The sequence below is a fragment of the Caretta caretta genome, chromosome 3 (assembly GCF_965140235.1).
Source record: "Caretta caretta isolate rCarCar2 chromosome 3, rCarCar1.hap1, whole genome shotgun sequence".
Lineage (NCBI taxonomy): Eukaryota > Metazoa > Chordata > Testudines > Cheloniidae > Caretta > Caretta caretta.
The window spans coordinates 174,428,860-174,445,619 of NC_134208.1; the positions used below are offsets into that span (position 1 = coordinate 174,428,860).

Consider the following 16,760-nt stretch of genomic DNA (forward strand, 5'->3'; position numbering starts at 1 on the left):
TAGAGCTTAAATTCTAAAGAGACATGAGGGAAAGGGGGGAACGAGAGAGTGATACAATATACAATGATCAGATTCTGACACCCTTTCTTCCCGCTCAGTAATCTCTTATGCTGTGAGTATTGCCATTAATTTCAAACTTGCGACATAAAATACTACAGGAAAATGGACTGCAAAATCTGGCCCAAAGTGATAAGATGTATCTTATTAGTTACATTTGTTTGATTGTTTGGGGGGTGGGAGTGAGATGAGTTTTGTTTCTGTGGTTTAAGTTAAACAAATTAAACTCTCCTCCCTACAGTCCCCACCCCAACTTGAGTCCCCTCCATTTTCCCTGACAGCAAATCCCTAGCCTTACAGTAAGTGTCCTTACTCCCCTTCTCCTACACAAGGGAGTATTTATTTATTTATTGACCTTATGACATAAGCAGATAATGAAGCCTCCAATTTTGCAAAGGAGCTCCATGTCAGTGGACCCCTGCACCAGGATGTAACCTCTACTGAAACGAGTGGGGCTCTTTCTGGGCACGTAAGTTTAAATCCATGGAGCTCTTACAAAAATTAGGATCTTATGGCAAAAACTCACTGACTTCACTGGGAGCAAGATCAGGCCCTAAAAAAGTTCTCTTTCCATTGATGAAAATAAAATACTGTGCAATACTCTTTTCATCTGACTTTCAAAAAGTTACATTTATGATGAGACTGAATGAATCAGCATGCATTATTCACCATTTCTACATATAAAATGAAAGGCACCTATCAAAAGATAAAATAGAGTTTTATAAAATTTATAATACTAGCAAGACAGGTTTCAATTAATGAAATACACAATTATTTAGTTGAAAAAAATATTCTCCTTAATTACTGCTGACCACTAGGGAATTATTTGAGAGAGACCAACTGGTATATTTTTGTGTGTGAGGAAAAAAAGGGAATTTCAGTATCAAATAAATCAGTAAATATTAAACAGATCATGCAATCCCTTTTAAACAAACAGTTTTAGGAAAAGCTTTACCTATGCATGAAATATTAATACCTGTTTAATGTTGTTAACGTCACCCTTCTCGGCATATGCATTCAGTAATGCTAAGTAGGTGTCTGGACCAGGTTCAATTCCTGCATCCCTCATCACTGAAAGGATATTTTCTGCATTCTCCATGTCTCTGCAGATGTTTAAAAAAAAAAAATCAATGGATTTAATTACAATCATCCAATATAACATTAACCATAATTTTGGGTTTTTTCAATATTTTAGATAAAGCACATGGCAAAATCTAGACTGAAAACTAACGTTTTACTTCTCGGTATTAAGTTAATAACAGCTGTAAATGTCTAAGACATAAATACAAATACAGTTAAAGAGAAAACATATTGACTAATGCATTCACATTATTCACATAATTTAGGACAGTTCATTTTACTTCAACGGAAGAGAAATTTTTGAAGTTCAGCCAACTACTTCTCATTCCAATAACTGAAATACAATATCTGTCTTAAAATTAAGCTTACTGGAAGTAGTGGTAAATGGGCTTCCTTTTGTCACTCCCAGTGTCCGATAATACCAGAATATATTTCTATTTTCAGAATAAATAGAGTCTTTATATGCAGTAATTCACAATTATTGTAGTTGCCAACCATTTTGTAGCACATGGATGTGATTTATGCAGTTCAATCAGCTAATTATCAATGTACAGAGTAAGCAGAGGAAGATTTAAAAACAAACAAACAACATTGGTATATTGTTACCCAGCTCTTGCATGGCCTGTCACAAGGCTACTGAATACTGCCTCAGTGATTGGAAGTTCTTTCATCTTCATAAATCCAAGAATCTTACTGCAAGATACAAAATAATAATTACAGTTGTGTTTTCCTTGTATAGAAACTGGTGAAGTACTGTTGTGCTGCACTAGATCATCAGGCAGAACACAGAAAGATACGTTTGAGTGATCAGATTTTGGGATGTGGCACACAATGTTAATAATTTAAACAATTCTGTTACTCCTGAAATGTTATGTTGTTTGCAGTGTTTTTGTACCCCTGTGGGTCCCAGAGTATTAAAGGGACAAGGTGGGTGAGGTAATACCTTTCATCAGACAAACTTCTGTTGGTGAAAGAACTTTGTACAGCTTGGATGTTTTGTCTCTTAACAACAGAAGTTAGTCCAATAAAAGACATTACCTCCCCCACCTTGTCTCCAATGTTGCATCTTAGTCATTTAAAATATAAACATAATTCTGTTTAACATCAGTTACAAGTTTTATCAGTTTCCTCCCACTCCCATACATGTATATTTCTCTTGTGCCCAGCAATCACATTGTCACAACCTACCAAAGGCAATTCTTTCTGGAATTAAAAAGAACAACTCACATTAGATGGATCGGCTAACAACAAGCACCATACAGGGGGAGAAAAAACATATTTGCCCCTTCCCCAGTGGCTGAGCACTTTTCCTGCATGGTAACACCTCTTCCTTCATAATTTTATGTTCTTTGTCAATGACCATGGAACTGACAAGACAATCTACCACTTCTACACCAGTGAGAAGGCAACACATTTGAACAAACACACTAAACTGGGCCATCACCTACTTGACTCCTCTTTGCTCCAAAGTTTAATGAACTTGAAGTAGGTTTTATATTAATGAGGGGAGGAGGGATGAGAAGCATATGTATTTAAATAATTTGCAGCAAAAAAATTTAAGTGCAAAGTAATACCTAGCACCTTCGATATCACCCTCATTGCAATATGCAGCAATCAATCTTTGGTATGTAACCTGTGAAAAAAAATAAAAAATTAAGAGTCTGGATTTATTCAATAGTGGCATTAGAAGGAGAAAGGATGCCATCAAGTAGTACCTACTCGATTGGGCTGCACATTAGCTTGCTCCATTTTGGACAAGAATTCAGTTGGAGAGAATTTATGTTCATTTTGAAGGTAGACTTTAAGCAAAGCATTATAATGACTTGCATCATACACAGCACCTAAACAAGATGTTACAAAGTTACTGAAATAAAGCAGCTTGCTTCAAGTTCAACAAGTTAAAAATCTTTTAAGTGTCATATGAAAATTACTTGGATTTCTTGATAGATCAACGTTATTATGCAAAAGAAACTATGGTACAAACAAATCAATTAATTTTATCCATCTCTATGGTGTATGTCGCAACTGTTTAACAGGGTAACTCTATAAAGTGTGCATTTATTTATAATTAAAATGTTAAATATGCAGAATACAGAAACATCAATGCTATCCTGTGTGTTATTTTGCATTCTACACATGAATTGCTAAATTCTGAAAAATAATGTGGCTTCCTTCAACCCTTACCCAATCTCAACTTTTAAGAACACATTATCATGCATTTGTTTCTGAAGATGGACATTAATGGATCATAAATTGTCATTCTAATGGTTATCAGATACGGTCTCTTCTGAAATAGCTATTTGGCTATATCTAGCTTTTAACACTAGAACACTGGACTGCCAGCTGTTTGAGGCAATTAATAAATAACTAATTATTTAGCAATACAAGATTCAGTGTTTACAATACTAAAGAACTAGAATCTGTCACAACAACAAACAAAAGCAACTATCTGATATAAGCAATGGGGGAAAAAACCCCTCAGGTTTACTGTTAGTACCCCTAGATGTCAGTATAACTCTCAGAATGACAAACAGGTTTCTAGCTTCAAAAAACCTGGGTGGTAAATATAAGGTTATATTTGCCAATGTTTAAAGAAAAATTCCTGCAGTAAAACATAAAAATTCAGCATTTAATATTACTAAAATGCATTCTACTTTTTGTTTCCAAGAAAGCAAGTGGAATATACTGTTATAATATGTACATGCCTTATTGTAGTCAAACATATGAAAAGACATACCCAAGTCTTGCAACTTGCCCCATATCATATGGGCTAGTTCTGTTCTTTCACATAATGGGACCTCAGGCAACAAGGAACCACAACTTCGCAACAGAAGCAAGGCCTGGTTACTACTTGGATACCCTGCAATAAAACAACGCTGTACTTAAAGACCAAATACAAGTGAAACAAAAATGTTCATTGCAAAAAATATACAAAAGGAACTGGTACACCATGAGTGAAAAGAATATGCAGGAGTCTCTGGAAAAAAAATGATAACAGAAGAATGAGTATATTCCATTGTTCCATTGCCCCTTGATCTATTAATATAAAAAGGACAATACAAAAAATGGTTTTAGATTTTAAATACATAGTAATTTTTAAGCGCAATAACCATCATTTTCAAACTCAGATGCTTAAAGTTAGGCTTCTAAATCCATATTTAGACTCCTAAATAAGTGTAACGACTTTTGAAAACATTGGCCAATATTCTAATAATGCCCCAAAATCTTAAAATATAAATCTTTCCTGTATAGTGGCTATTGCAAAACGTGTTGGTTTCACTACTTTTCCTAGTGAACAAGTATCCATGCCATGGAACGTCCACCACTCCAGCTAGCACTCATGTTTCCATTCTCATAAAAGAGGTCAACAACTGAATGAGAATGAAGACAATTATTTGCCAACTTCTAAAAGTTATCATTCCAAGTCAGGGTTGAGGCTTATAGACAAAGCAGCATGGAGAACCTCACAATGCAGTTGCCTCTAATTTAGGCATTTTCTTCACAGAGAGAATTTCATTTTTAGCAGTATCATCTAGTGCCTTGAATCAGCATTAAATTCACTTGGGGGGGAGGGGGGAATCTATAATCTTTTTGAGTTTGCCTTTCCATTTACTCAGGTTGTTATTTTGTTGCTATGTTATTGTTTAAACGACTTAATCTCCAATTTTTGTTCATAAAGCAAGCTGACTGAAGCTTACGGTTGTACAAAGTGAAGATGCTGAGAAATATGGATTCTTATTCCCTAAGCGTATGTCTGATTGACTCATACCACACTAAATTCTGCTATTATTAATTGAAAAGTGAAGATTTAGAGGGAAAATGTTAAATTTAAGTCAAATATATGTACAACTAAAACTTGATAAAGCTACAATAAATTAAATCTAGAACCTAAAAATCTTGACAGTGTCCTTTTGAAATACACACATGAAACTTTTTTCACAATTTTGTTTTTTGGTAAACAAGACATCTAGGGAAAATTAGGTGACAGTATTTCATAATTACACTGAAAAATAATGATTTCCACCAGGATGCAAGGATGCTGTACAGTTGCTAAGTCAACCAGCTGGTAGTTTCAGTAATGTAAGGTATACAAGTCCCCAAACTCAGACTGGCTACTGCCCTGAATTCTTCCATCCATAGATCGACAAACATTACCACTTCATCTTCTCATTTTATGCTGCTGGAGAAAAAACTTTTGGAAAAATATTTTTGAGACATGGTTGGAGATTACCACCAAGATACTTCAGAATGAGCTAACATTATACTAACTTGAACAACCAATACATCCTGAGATAATTAACGCTTGGTTTTTCACCCTCAGCATCCATTTGTCCCAAGACAGAGTTATTACCTTGTTAACAAGGTTACTCAAGTATCATCTAAATATGAATATGGTGATTACTCTGTACATTGGTCTACAGTTTGGGAAAGAAGCCTGTGACAAGGTCTACCTCTAGAGTTCCTCCAACTCTAATACTCAGCCCCAGGGGTACCCGAGAAAAATAACCACAGCCGGTCTGGCTTTCTCAGGCCTCCCCCAGGTGGACCAGTGGGGAAGGTTGTAGCAGGACCCCTGCAAGAGAGGGATTAAGAGAGGGAAGGGGTAAAGTCCTGAGTGCACTGTACAAGCAAGCAAACTGCAAACTCTAGTTTTATAAGAAATCTTCAAGTCTCTTTGAAAAGTCTACCTACTTTGAAGCAGCATGTACCTGTACCCCTTTCCTAGTGTACCACCTTAATAGGGAGGCCTCATTACATCAGATGGACTACTCCTGTGACAGAAAGTAAGTGCTGCATTAGCACATCAGATACAGAAAATAAAATATAGGAGAGAATAATTGCTGTTCGTGATGGGCTGGGGTTTTTGGTGTACATGGGTTATATTATGGTTTTGTTAAATACTGTCAAACAGAAGCTGGCCTCTCTCTACTCAACATTGTGAAGAATAACCAAATTCTTGAGCTAGTCATGCAACCCACAAAAATGCCATTAATGCTTTATAATGTAAATTAGTCACCATAAATTATGTACAGAAACTGTAAAAAAGGAAGTATAAAATAGAATAAAATAACTACAAGGTAAAACAATTAATCCCTTGCAGCATAAGAAGAAATCCCTTTTAGATGGATGGAGTCTAAACCAACACCTTGAAAAAAAAAATTTTTTTTTAAGTGTCCATGTGTCAAGGGTACAGATGTGGGGACCTGCATGAACTCTAGGGTACAGATGTGGGGACCTGCATGAAAACCCCTAAGCTTATTTTTTTTTACCAGCTTAGGCTAAAACTTCCCCAAGGTACAAACTATTTCACCTTTTGTCCTTGGACTTTATTGCTGCTACCACCAAGCGTCTAACTGATATATAACAGGGAAAGAGCCCTCTTGGAAATGTCTTTCCCCCCAAATCCTCCCCAAACCCTACACCCCCTTTGCTGGGGAAGGCTTGATAAAAATCCTCACCAATTTGCACAGGTGAACACAGACCCAAACCCAAACCCAAACCCTTGGATCTTAAGAACAATGAAAAAGCAATCAGGTTCTTAAAAGAAAAATTTTAGTTGAAGAAAAAAAGTAAAAGAATCACCTCTGTAAAATCAGGATGGTAAATACTTTACAGGGTAATCAGATTCAAAACAGAGAGAATCCCTCTAGGCAAAACCTTAAGTTACAAAAAGACACAAAAACAGGAATATACATTCCATTCTGCACAACTTATTTTATCAGCCATTTAAACAAAACAGAATCTAACGCATATCTAGCTAGATTACTTACTAAGTTCTAAGACTCCATTTCTTTTCTGTTCCCGGCCAAAGCATCACATAGACAGAGAGAACCTTTGTTTCTCCAACCCCCCCCACACCCCCACCCCTCCAGCTTTGAAAGTATCTTGTCTCCTCATTGGTCATTTTGGTGAGGTGCCAGCGAGGTTATCCTAGCTTCTTAACCCTTTACAGGTGAAAGGGTTTTTCCTCTGGCCAGGAGGGATTTAAAGGTGTTTACCCTTCCCTTTATATTTATGACACCATGTATACAAGATGCTACATCACTAATGACTGCAAACAATGTTTATGGGAAAGGATCACTAATGCAGGCAAGCTATTCACAGGTAGGAAGGGAGGACAGAGAATCAAGACAGGTGGAAAGGGAGAACGGCAAAGAGGTGATGAGAAAAAAGGAAAATGAGAATGAAAATCCAATATCAATAAAGGCAGAAATGTGAACTGGAAAGAGAAGACAAGATGACAAAGAAAGAGAAGGCAGGCATAAATCAAACACAGGAGAAGAAAGATAAAGCTCCAATGCAACCCACAGATGGAGTTGTCCTGCACTGGTGCAAACCTTGACCAGTTTCAAATCAGAGTCTACTCTTTTACAAAAGCTGGGGCAAACTGCGTCAGTGCAATTCAAGTGTAAATGAGTGGCTGCAGCTACTTCATGCCAACTTTAAAGCTATTCCTTCTATCAAAGAAGGAGTATCTTTGATGTTGCAGGACGAATAATACAAGTTTAAAGATATTAGCAATGGGGAACTTATTTACACAGCCAAACTAAAACCCTCAGTTTGTATCTGTAATTAATCTGCTCATTACTATAACTAATTAAAGATCAAAAAGGAATAACTTGTGCTTGAGACCGAGGACTTAAAACCCTTGACTGAAAAACAGTACTCTTCTAGTGGGAAAGATCTTTTTTGATAAGGCTGCCTCTGACCCTAACCTTGAATGAATAATAGGCTGGATCCTGTTCAAGAAAAGTCAAGAAGGATTCTGCATTCGCTTTGGTTGAGAGTAGGACTGGATCTTATAGAAAACCATGATAATATCTGAGTTCTTGACAGAACTGAAAGGGATGATTCCTAAACTGGCCTCAGCCACTTAATTACTGCAATAACATGAGTTTTCAAGGAGAGAGGGGACACCCAGAGAAAAGACAAAATTAAAGCTTAAAAAAAAATAAAAATAAAAATAAATGTTCTAAAAAGATAGCTAGAAAGTATTAATGAGAGAAGGAAAAGAACCGAGCCCCTAGGTATGTTAACAGTTATCTGAAAAACTATGTGTACTCGATGTCCTCAAAAAATTCCTGTGGGAGCAATTCAACAGTGAAATCAGTTTAACTTTAAAATAACATAAACCCACTTTTGGGAAAGAAGGGTGAAGAAAACTTTTGAAACTTAACTTGTTTGGAGCATTCACTGCATAAATAATCTAGTTACAAGGGAATCTGGGATAATCTCAGTTTTTTTCCCTTTGTAGTTCACCTTCAGCAATAACCAGCATCTTAAAGATACAGTGTCATTCCTTATAGCCATAATTTTTATATGTGCTGTATGGAGAAAAAAGACACAATCCCTGTTCCAGTTTTATAACCAAGCTTAGATATGACACAGTGAACGATGATGTTCAGCAAAGGGAAAGATAGCTTGTTGCTCTTATGTATGTAAAATAGTACAGGCAACTCATTCGGAGATAATAAAAGCACACTGAATATCTGCCTGAACTTGCACCAGATTTTTCTGCAACCCCCCTCTACCACAAAAGCGGAAGAATGAAGGTTTGTTGCTTTATCATGGTCACTGGTCTCTTACATACAAGTTAATACAGCTAAACTTCCACAATTGCCTGTAAGAATTTGAGCCGAGGTGTGAGGTAAGTTTAGTAACTCCTAAAAAACAAAAAAAAACCCCAACAAATCAGTTTCGTTTATGTTCTTTTGTTTTGACAAAATCTTTAAAATGAAATGTCAACTTATCATACAATGAATGAAAAGCAGGTTTACCTGTTCTGCACATGTCATGGAAGATTCTTTGTAGAAGAGTTCTAGTAATGCGGCCAGTTCTTCTGACAGAGCTATCCAATTTATTTAAGGCCCAGTCAAAATGCTGTGCTTGCTTATTCTGAATACCTGAAACAGGTTCTTCTTGAACTTTCCCCTTCTGATGAGGTGCAATTGCAAAGAGCCTTGCATGGTAGATCAGTTGTGTGCTAAACAAAAACAAAAGCCATTTATGTCAGTTAATGAGCAAACACTTAAAAACCTCCTTCCACAAAATGTTAATTCCCCTTTACCAACATCCCCCACCCCCCCACACCAAAGGGAAAAAAAAGCCAAAACCTTTTACAGACGACATGCAATGCTGGTTTAAACCAGTGTAGGCAATTCAGACTACACACTGTATCATTTCAAGAGGTTTGGGGGGTGGGAAGTCAACTAAGAAATGCATAAAACTGTATATTTCTCATATGGTCAAATGTTTGCTTATTTGGGACGTCCAGCTAAACTGATTATAGCTTTGCCTAAAAATGGTTCAAAATGGTATTTTTGTAAAACAAACAAAGTTCTGAAGCAAGGAATAAGATTTCCCCATGAATAGTTGTAGACATCTCTTCTGAAGAACAATAAATGAGGCAGCAAGCAACAATAACTTTTATAACCAATTTAAAGTACTAACAGAGAGAGCTGAACAATGTAAAGATTCGTAAACCTAGAAAATACCTTTTCATCTTATAAAATTACACTATTACATCACAGATAAATGGATATTAAAAAAACTTACATTGTAGCAACCATCAAAGATTTTTTTAAAATTTATTTCCACAGCACTAAGGTCTAGGGAAATATGACAATTATAAAAAATTCTTCATAAAATTTCTTAACTGTTAGAAATTCTTGTTCTGGAATCAGAATGGTCCACACAGTGTTAATCAGGAACAGCTATTGCGTTTTAAATTCACTCCCTACCTTAATCCACACTAACTTTCAAGTGTAGATAAGCCCTAAATTATAGTTAAGGCCCTACCAATTTCACAGCCATGAAAAACATGTCTCGGACTGAAAAATCTGGTCTTTTATGTCCTTTACCCTATACTGCACAGATGTCACGGGGGAGACCAGCGTTCCTCAAATTGGGGGTCCTGACCCAAAAGGGAGTTGCAAGGCGGTCGCATGATTATTTTAGGGGACTCACGGTATTGCCACCTTTACTTCTGTGCTGCCTTCAGAACTGGGTGGCCGGAGAGCGGCGGCTGTTGGCTGGGCACCCAGCTCTGAAGGCAGCACCCCCACTAGCCGCAGTGCAGAAGTAAAGGATGGCATGGTATTGCCACCCTATTTCTGTGCTGCTGGTGGCGGCTCTGCCTTCAGAGCTGGGCTCCCAGCCAGCAGCCACTCTCCAGCTGCCCAGCTCTGGAGGCAGCACTGCTGTCAGCAGAAACACAGGAGTAAGGGTAGCAGTACCGCCCCCCGCCCAAAATAATCTTGCGACCCCCACCACCACCACACACACACAAACTCCTTTTTGGATCAGGACCCCTACAATTACAACACCATGAAATTTCAGATTTAAATAGCTGAAATCATGAAGTTTACTATTTTTAAACTCCTATGACCATGAAGTTGACCAAAATGGACTATGAATTTGGTAGGGCCCTAATTATACTGATGTGGTCAACAGTCAATATACAGACAAAAGTATGCACTGAACTGTAACTGGGCAGGTCCTCATTGTGTGCATATGTTTTCTGAAGTGTGTGCTAAAGTCATTCTTTCAGCTACACAGATTGGCCCAAATCTGTCTCCTCTAGATCCCCTGCACAGAGGAAAAAACAGACTCTGCATACTGAGAGAAGAGGGGCTCAGTGGCATCTACAACTCTGGCCCCTCCCTCTAAACTCTGCAAAAAGCACTCTTGGGTCCAGAGTGATAACTGGGCAGGCCAGGCGCCCCAGGAACTTTAGGTGAAAGAGGCAACACAGACAGAGGTGCAATATCTTTTCTGATGTACCCCTCCACAAAGGGGTCTTGGTGGCAACCTGAAAGAGACTTTGGAAGGCCAGCTTGACTGTAAACAACATTTGAGGAGCAGGGGATGGTGCAGTTCCACCAGGTTTGTGGACAAGCCATGTGTCATTTTCCAGGAAAATTCCACCCAACAAAACAGACAGTGCGAGGAATCTCTTTGAGGAACCCCTCTTGAGCACCCACCAGCAGATTTTTTCACAGGCAGGATGGTTTAACACCATAAATTGGAGTGGAGGCAGGGGGGAGGAAAGACAGTCAAGAAAGCGTTTACTTTCAAATCCACACAGAAAAAAAAATTTTAAATTCAGCAACGTTTGGGAGCTTAAAATTGTCCTCCTACCACCAGCCTGCACAGTTTTATACAGCTGATGTGGACACAAAGCAACTAGTGCTATATCAATTCACACCATCTTAGTAATGCCATTTGCATACAGTCAAAAATATCTCAAATCAATTCTTTTGAGCTAAAAGGAGAAAAGGTCTTATCCATTTGTGACCATATACAGATTTCACTGATTTAAAACTAAAGTCAGTCAAGTTTGGGAGAAATAAGATTGCAAAATATTTTCAGAGTTAGACAAGAGGAACAACAGTATAATAAAGCTGCTTGTTGTTGTTGTTATCTCAACCATTAAAATGGTTAATCATCCTAGAAGCAGAGTTTTCTGCCCAGGCAACTTATTTATCAGTGACCTAATTGCCGGACAACAATTATAAGCCATTACATTTTTATTCTCACCCCGAGCTCTTTTCATATCTACCTGAACAAAAGGGCACAAACAACCAAGGAAAATGGTATGCACTAGTAGCTCAGAATGCTACCTGAAAGTTTGACACACTACTTCAAGTCAAGGTTGATATAATGAGTGACCATACTCTTCACAAGTAAGCAGCAACATACGAGTATACTATCATCCTAATGCACAAGGATTTATGCTTGCAACTTCCATTACCATTAATGGGAGATGCACAAGTAAGGCTTTGTCCACACTACCCACCTTTTAGTGACACAGCTGTGCCTATGCTACATTAACTCCTATGCCAGACAGCTCATCCATGGCTGCAAATATTTTGTATCCTCATTTCATATCTACAGTTTATATGAGTGGTCCCCAAACTTGTCATGGTCACACCCCCTCTCCCTGGAGCTGGGGAGCTGGGGTTAGGAGCCGGGGGAAGGTGGGGGGGGGAGGGAATGTGGACAGGGACAAGGCAAGCGCAGCTGGGGCCAGGCATGGGACCGGGAGTCAGGGAAATGGCTGGTGGTGGGGCTGGAAGTAGAGCAGAGCTGGGTGGCGCTCCCTTCCTCCTCCCCCCCCATAGCAGCTGGCCCATGCCCCCCAAACGGGGGTGCACCCCAGAGTTTGGGGACCTCTGGTTTATACACTGCCTTTGCAAACAATCCTATCAAGGATCCTTGCCTTTAAACAGCAGCTAGCACTTTAAAGCTTTTCTATAGCATCATCAAGGAAGATTCAATTTGACACATCTGCAGTAGAGTTTTGCCTATGACGAACTGTCAAATTTAGAACTCAGACCTGCCATAAAATAAAGAATATAATTTATTACTGAACTATCCTTGCTCAAAATATAGCCTGATGGTCCACTTTTTAAATAAGGGAAAAACCAAGACTCGGCACAAGTCTGACCTACTATAAAGCAGAATACATTGCTTCTGCACTCAGGAAGAAAGCAATTAGTACATTTGGCTGACAGACACAGGCTTATAAATGTTGCAAAAATCAAAGTATTTATTGACAGCCATGTTCAGGCATTAACTCGTCAATTTAAAAACTGCACAGATTTGAACATTTTAGTCAGCAGAGGATAAAACCCATTACTCCTGTGGGAATTCTGCATCACTGCGTGTGTGCCGAATTCATGGTCCCCGCAGATTTTTTCGCTCACCTGCAGAAAAATGACTTCTGATGGGGAAGCAAAGGGAAATAACAAGAGCAGTCATGTGCCCACTCCCTGGCAGTGCAGACTGGTCGGTTTGGGCACCCAGAGCAGCTGGTAGAGATGTAAATCACCGCCTGGGAAAAGGAGGGGAATGGGTATCCATGTATGTGAGAGAGAGAGAGACTCTGTCCCTCTCGCTGGCTATTGCGGCATGCTCAGCATGGAGGGGCAGGGCTTTGGGGTATTTCTGAAGAGATAGGTGTGAGGCAGGCTCTGTTTCCCCAGGCAGAGGAGAACATAGCAGTCTGCCGGCTTAGTGAATTCCCCCAGGAGGATAACACAGGTATAAAATTTTAAGGCTCCTTTACATTGCCAGAGTGGTATAAATGAGACGTATTGTAAATGACAGCATGGCCTTGTAAATTCTTATGGTGCTTTAGTGATTAGAACTGGTCTAAATTTTTGGACTGCAAAAATGTCCTTTCAAAATGTACTCCATGAACTGTTTGCTACTGACCTTTTTGAAGATGGTCAGTAGCCAGTATAAATTGTGAGTTTGAGTCCACAGCCCTCACTTGCTCTTCAGTTGCTTATGATGTAACACTGAGCATATGGCTGCATATATTTGTTGACTAATAATTAGACGTAAGGGTCAATACTAGCTACATTACTATTACCCAGAAGGAGTTTGGAGATTTCCTCCAATGCTCCCCACTCCCATTCGCCATCCATTGTATTGTAGTTTAAATAAATTACCAAAATAACAGAAACTAGCTGGATTAGATTGCATTATTTTGACAAAAAAAATGCAGAATTTTTAATATTTTTGTGCAGAACTTTTAATTTTTTGGCACAGAATTCCCCAGGAGTAACCCATTCACCTCAAATAAAGGATTCTTACATATCCATTTACCTCAAATAAAGTATTTTTACACTGAAATAACTATACCTGATTTTTTTTAAATAATTCCATTTGACATCATAGAAAGAGGAACTGTTATACAGGAACCAGAGTGTGTCAAATGTTATCTCAGATAAAAAATAAAATTAAAACTCTCTTGGTTATAAACAACTCACTACACAGAAAGCTTAGTTTGATCTTTTTGCAAGTTAATATTTAGCACAGCGATTACAAATTCTTAGTAAACCTTCCTTCTAGAGCTGTCAATCCCAGTTAACTCAAGCAATTAACTCAAAACAAATTAAGCTGATTAAAAAAATTAATCACAATTAATCACAGTTGTAATCACACTTAGTAAAAATACTAAAATTGTAAGTATTTTTAGATTTTTCTACATTTTCAAATATATTGATTTCAATTACAATACAGAATACAAAGTATTCAGCACTCACTTTATATTATTTTGATAAATATTTGCACTGTAAAAAATAGTATTTTTCAAGTACTGTATTGCAACCTCATTATTGTGAAAGTGCAACTTACAAATTTAGATTTGTTTTTGTTACATAACTGCATTCAAAAACAAAACAATGTAAAACTTTAGAACCTACAGATCCACTCAATCCTACTTCTTGTTCAGCCAATTGCTAAGGATTCGTCTACAGTACGAAATTATTCCGAAATTATTCTATTCGAATTTTCGGAAGCTATTTTATACTTTCGGCCTTCTGTGTCCCCACTAAAGCGTGTGAATTCAGCGGATTGCATCCACAGTATCAAGGATAGCATCGAATATCGGAGTGGTGCACTGTGGGTAGCTATCCCATAGTTCCCGCAGTCCCTGCCACCCATTGGAATTCTGGGTTAAGTTCCCAGTGCATGATGGGGCAAAAACATTCTCGCGGGTGTTTCTGGTTGTGTGTCGTCAGAAAGCTACGGCAGACAATCGTTTCGCACCTTTTTGGCATGCAAACGCCATACTGCTTTCAGCAGACGGTGCACCACTACTCTCCTGCTACTATGAATCCACCTCTCATTTCCTCTCATCTTCCTTTGTAATCTCTACTATCTACTCTTTCTCTTCCTCATCAAACGCTTCCGCCGCCAACTCTGCTTTCCCGCTATTGCCACACTTGCGAGCTTCTCCATGTTGTCTGTCCTGGGCTCCCACCTCTGTGAAAGCCACAGAAGACAACCATTTTCAGCCTTCGTTCAGCTACCGTGAACCGAACAGCACAGCTTCCACTGCCATTCTGCTCTCCTACATTTCGCGCCCTTTTTCCAGGATTACCCGTGCAGGCGCCATAGTCATGGAGCCCGATCAGATCTCCGCTGCAGTTTTGACCATTGTAAATACCTCGTGCATTATCCAGCAGTATGTGCAGTACCTGCAAAACTGGGCGAGGAAGCAGGAAACAAGTACAGACTGGTGGGACTGCACAGTGTTGTGGGTATGGGATGATTCCCAGTGGCTGAGAAACTTTCATATGAGTAGGACCACTTTCATGGAACTTTGTGACTTGCTGTCCCCTGCCCTGAAGCGCAAAGACACCGAAATGAGAGCAGCCCTCACAGTTAAGAAGCTTCCATAGCCCTGTGGAAGCTTGCAACGCCCAACAGCTACCGGTCAGTCGGGAATCAGTTTGGAGTGGGGAAACGTACTGTGGGGACTGCTGTGCTGCAAGTAGCCAATGCAATCATACACAGGCACCCTGGACAGGAGTAAGGAGCAGTTCAACTATAGGCTGAGCAAGTGCAGAATGGTGGTAGAATCTGCATTTGGATGTTTGAAAGCGAGTTGGCGCAGTTTACTGACTCTGTTAGATCTCAGCAGAACCAATATTCCAATTGTAATTGCTGCTTGTTGTGCTCCACAATATCTGTGAGAGTAAGGGGGAAGACATTTACGGCGGGGTGGGAGGTTGAGGCAACTCACCTGTTGGCCAGTTTCACACAGCCAGACAACAGGGAGATTAGAAGAGCACAGCAGGGCGCGCTGGACATCCGAGAAGCTTTGAAAGCCAGTTTCATGACTGGCCAGGGTACAATGTGAGAGTTGTGTTTGTTTCTCTTAAAGTTACCCACTCCCTATATATATATATATATATATATATATATATATATATATATATATATATATATATATATATATATATATATATAAAAAGGAAATAAAGTCACAATTGTTTAAAAACCATTCTTTATTATTTGTTGCACAAAACACAGAGAAATCAGAAGCTAGACGGGGGAGGGGCAGTATTGGGTTGGGGGGGTGGAGGAGGAGGGGAGGACAAGTCCAGAAACCAAATCAAAATTTAGGATATGCCAAATTGTTATTGCCATATTGCTTCTTGTGCAATCCTCTCGGGATGACTGTGTGGGTCCCCGTAGCCTCTCCGCCCGTGTTCTTGGGCATCTGGGGGAGGAGGTTATGGAACTTGGAGAGGAGGGAGGGTGGTTATTCAGGGGCTGCAGCAGCAGTCTGTAGTCTTGCTGCCTTTCCTGCATTAGATCCACCATACAGCGGAGCATGTCAGTTTGCTCCCCCATGAGTTTGACCATAGCATCCTGCCTGCTTTCATCGTGCACGTCCCTCCTCTCTTTGTATTCACGAAACGCTTTACGCGACTCCGCAATTGTTTGCCTCCATGCATTCAACTGGGCCCTATCAGTGCGGGAGGACTGCATGAGCTCAGCAAACATGTCGTCCCGAGTTCCTTTTTTTCCGCCTTCTAATCTGGACCAGCCTCTGGGATGGAGTAGATAGGGGCCACGTTGAAACATTTGCACCTGCTGCAGGAGGAGAAAAAGGGAGGGTAGTATTTTAAAAGATACGTTTTAGAGAACAAAGGGGACACTGTTTCTCAGTAAACAGGCAATTCATAGTACACAGCACATAGTCTTTCTCTACATGGTTTCATTTTGCCTCTTATACTGAAGTGCCTGCCACTTTGATATAAGTAAGCCAACACATGCGGCCAGGCAACAGAATTCAGCTTGCAGTCAGCAGCCATGCAACA

The 16,760-nt window shown here is 39.3% G+C and overlaps 1 protein-coding gene across 1 annotated transcript in view; it reads right to left on the reverse strand.

The window, feature by feature from the left end:
• Positions 1 to 16,760, reverse strand: part of LRPPRC (leucine rich pentatricopeptide repeat containing) — a 168,360-nt gene that overhangs the window by 137,884 nt on the left and 13,716 nt on the right. The window contains exons 2-7 of the mRNA XM_048843005.2: positions 8,916 to 9,121; positions 3,875 to 3,997; positions 2,857 to 2,978; positions 2,712 to 2,770; positions 1,744 to 1,830; positions 1,034 to 1,160 (exon numbers count right to left, since the gene is read on the reverse strand). Coding sequence (XP_048698962.2) covers positions 1,034 to 1,160; positions 1,744 to 1,830; positions 2,712 to 2,770; positions 2,857 to 2,978; positions 3,875 to 3,997; positions 8,916 to 9,121 — 724 coding nt within the window. The remainder of the gene's footprint in view (positions 1 to 1,033; positions 1,161 to 1,743; positions 1,831 to 2,711; positions 2,771 to 2,856; positions 2,979 to 3,874; positions 3,998 to 8,915; positions 9,122 to 16,760) is intronic.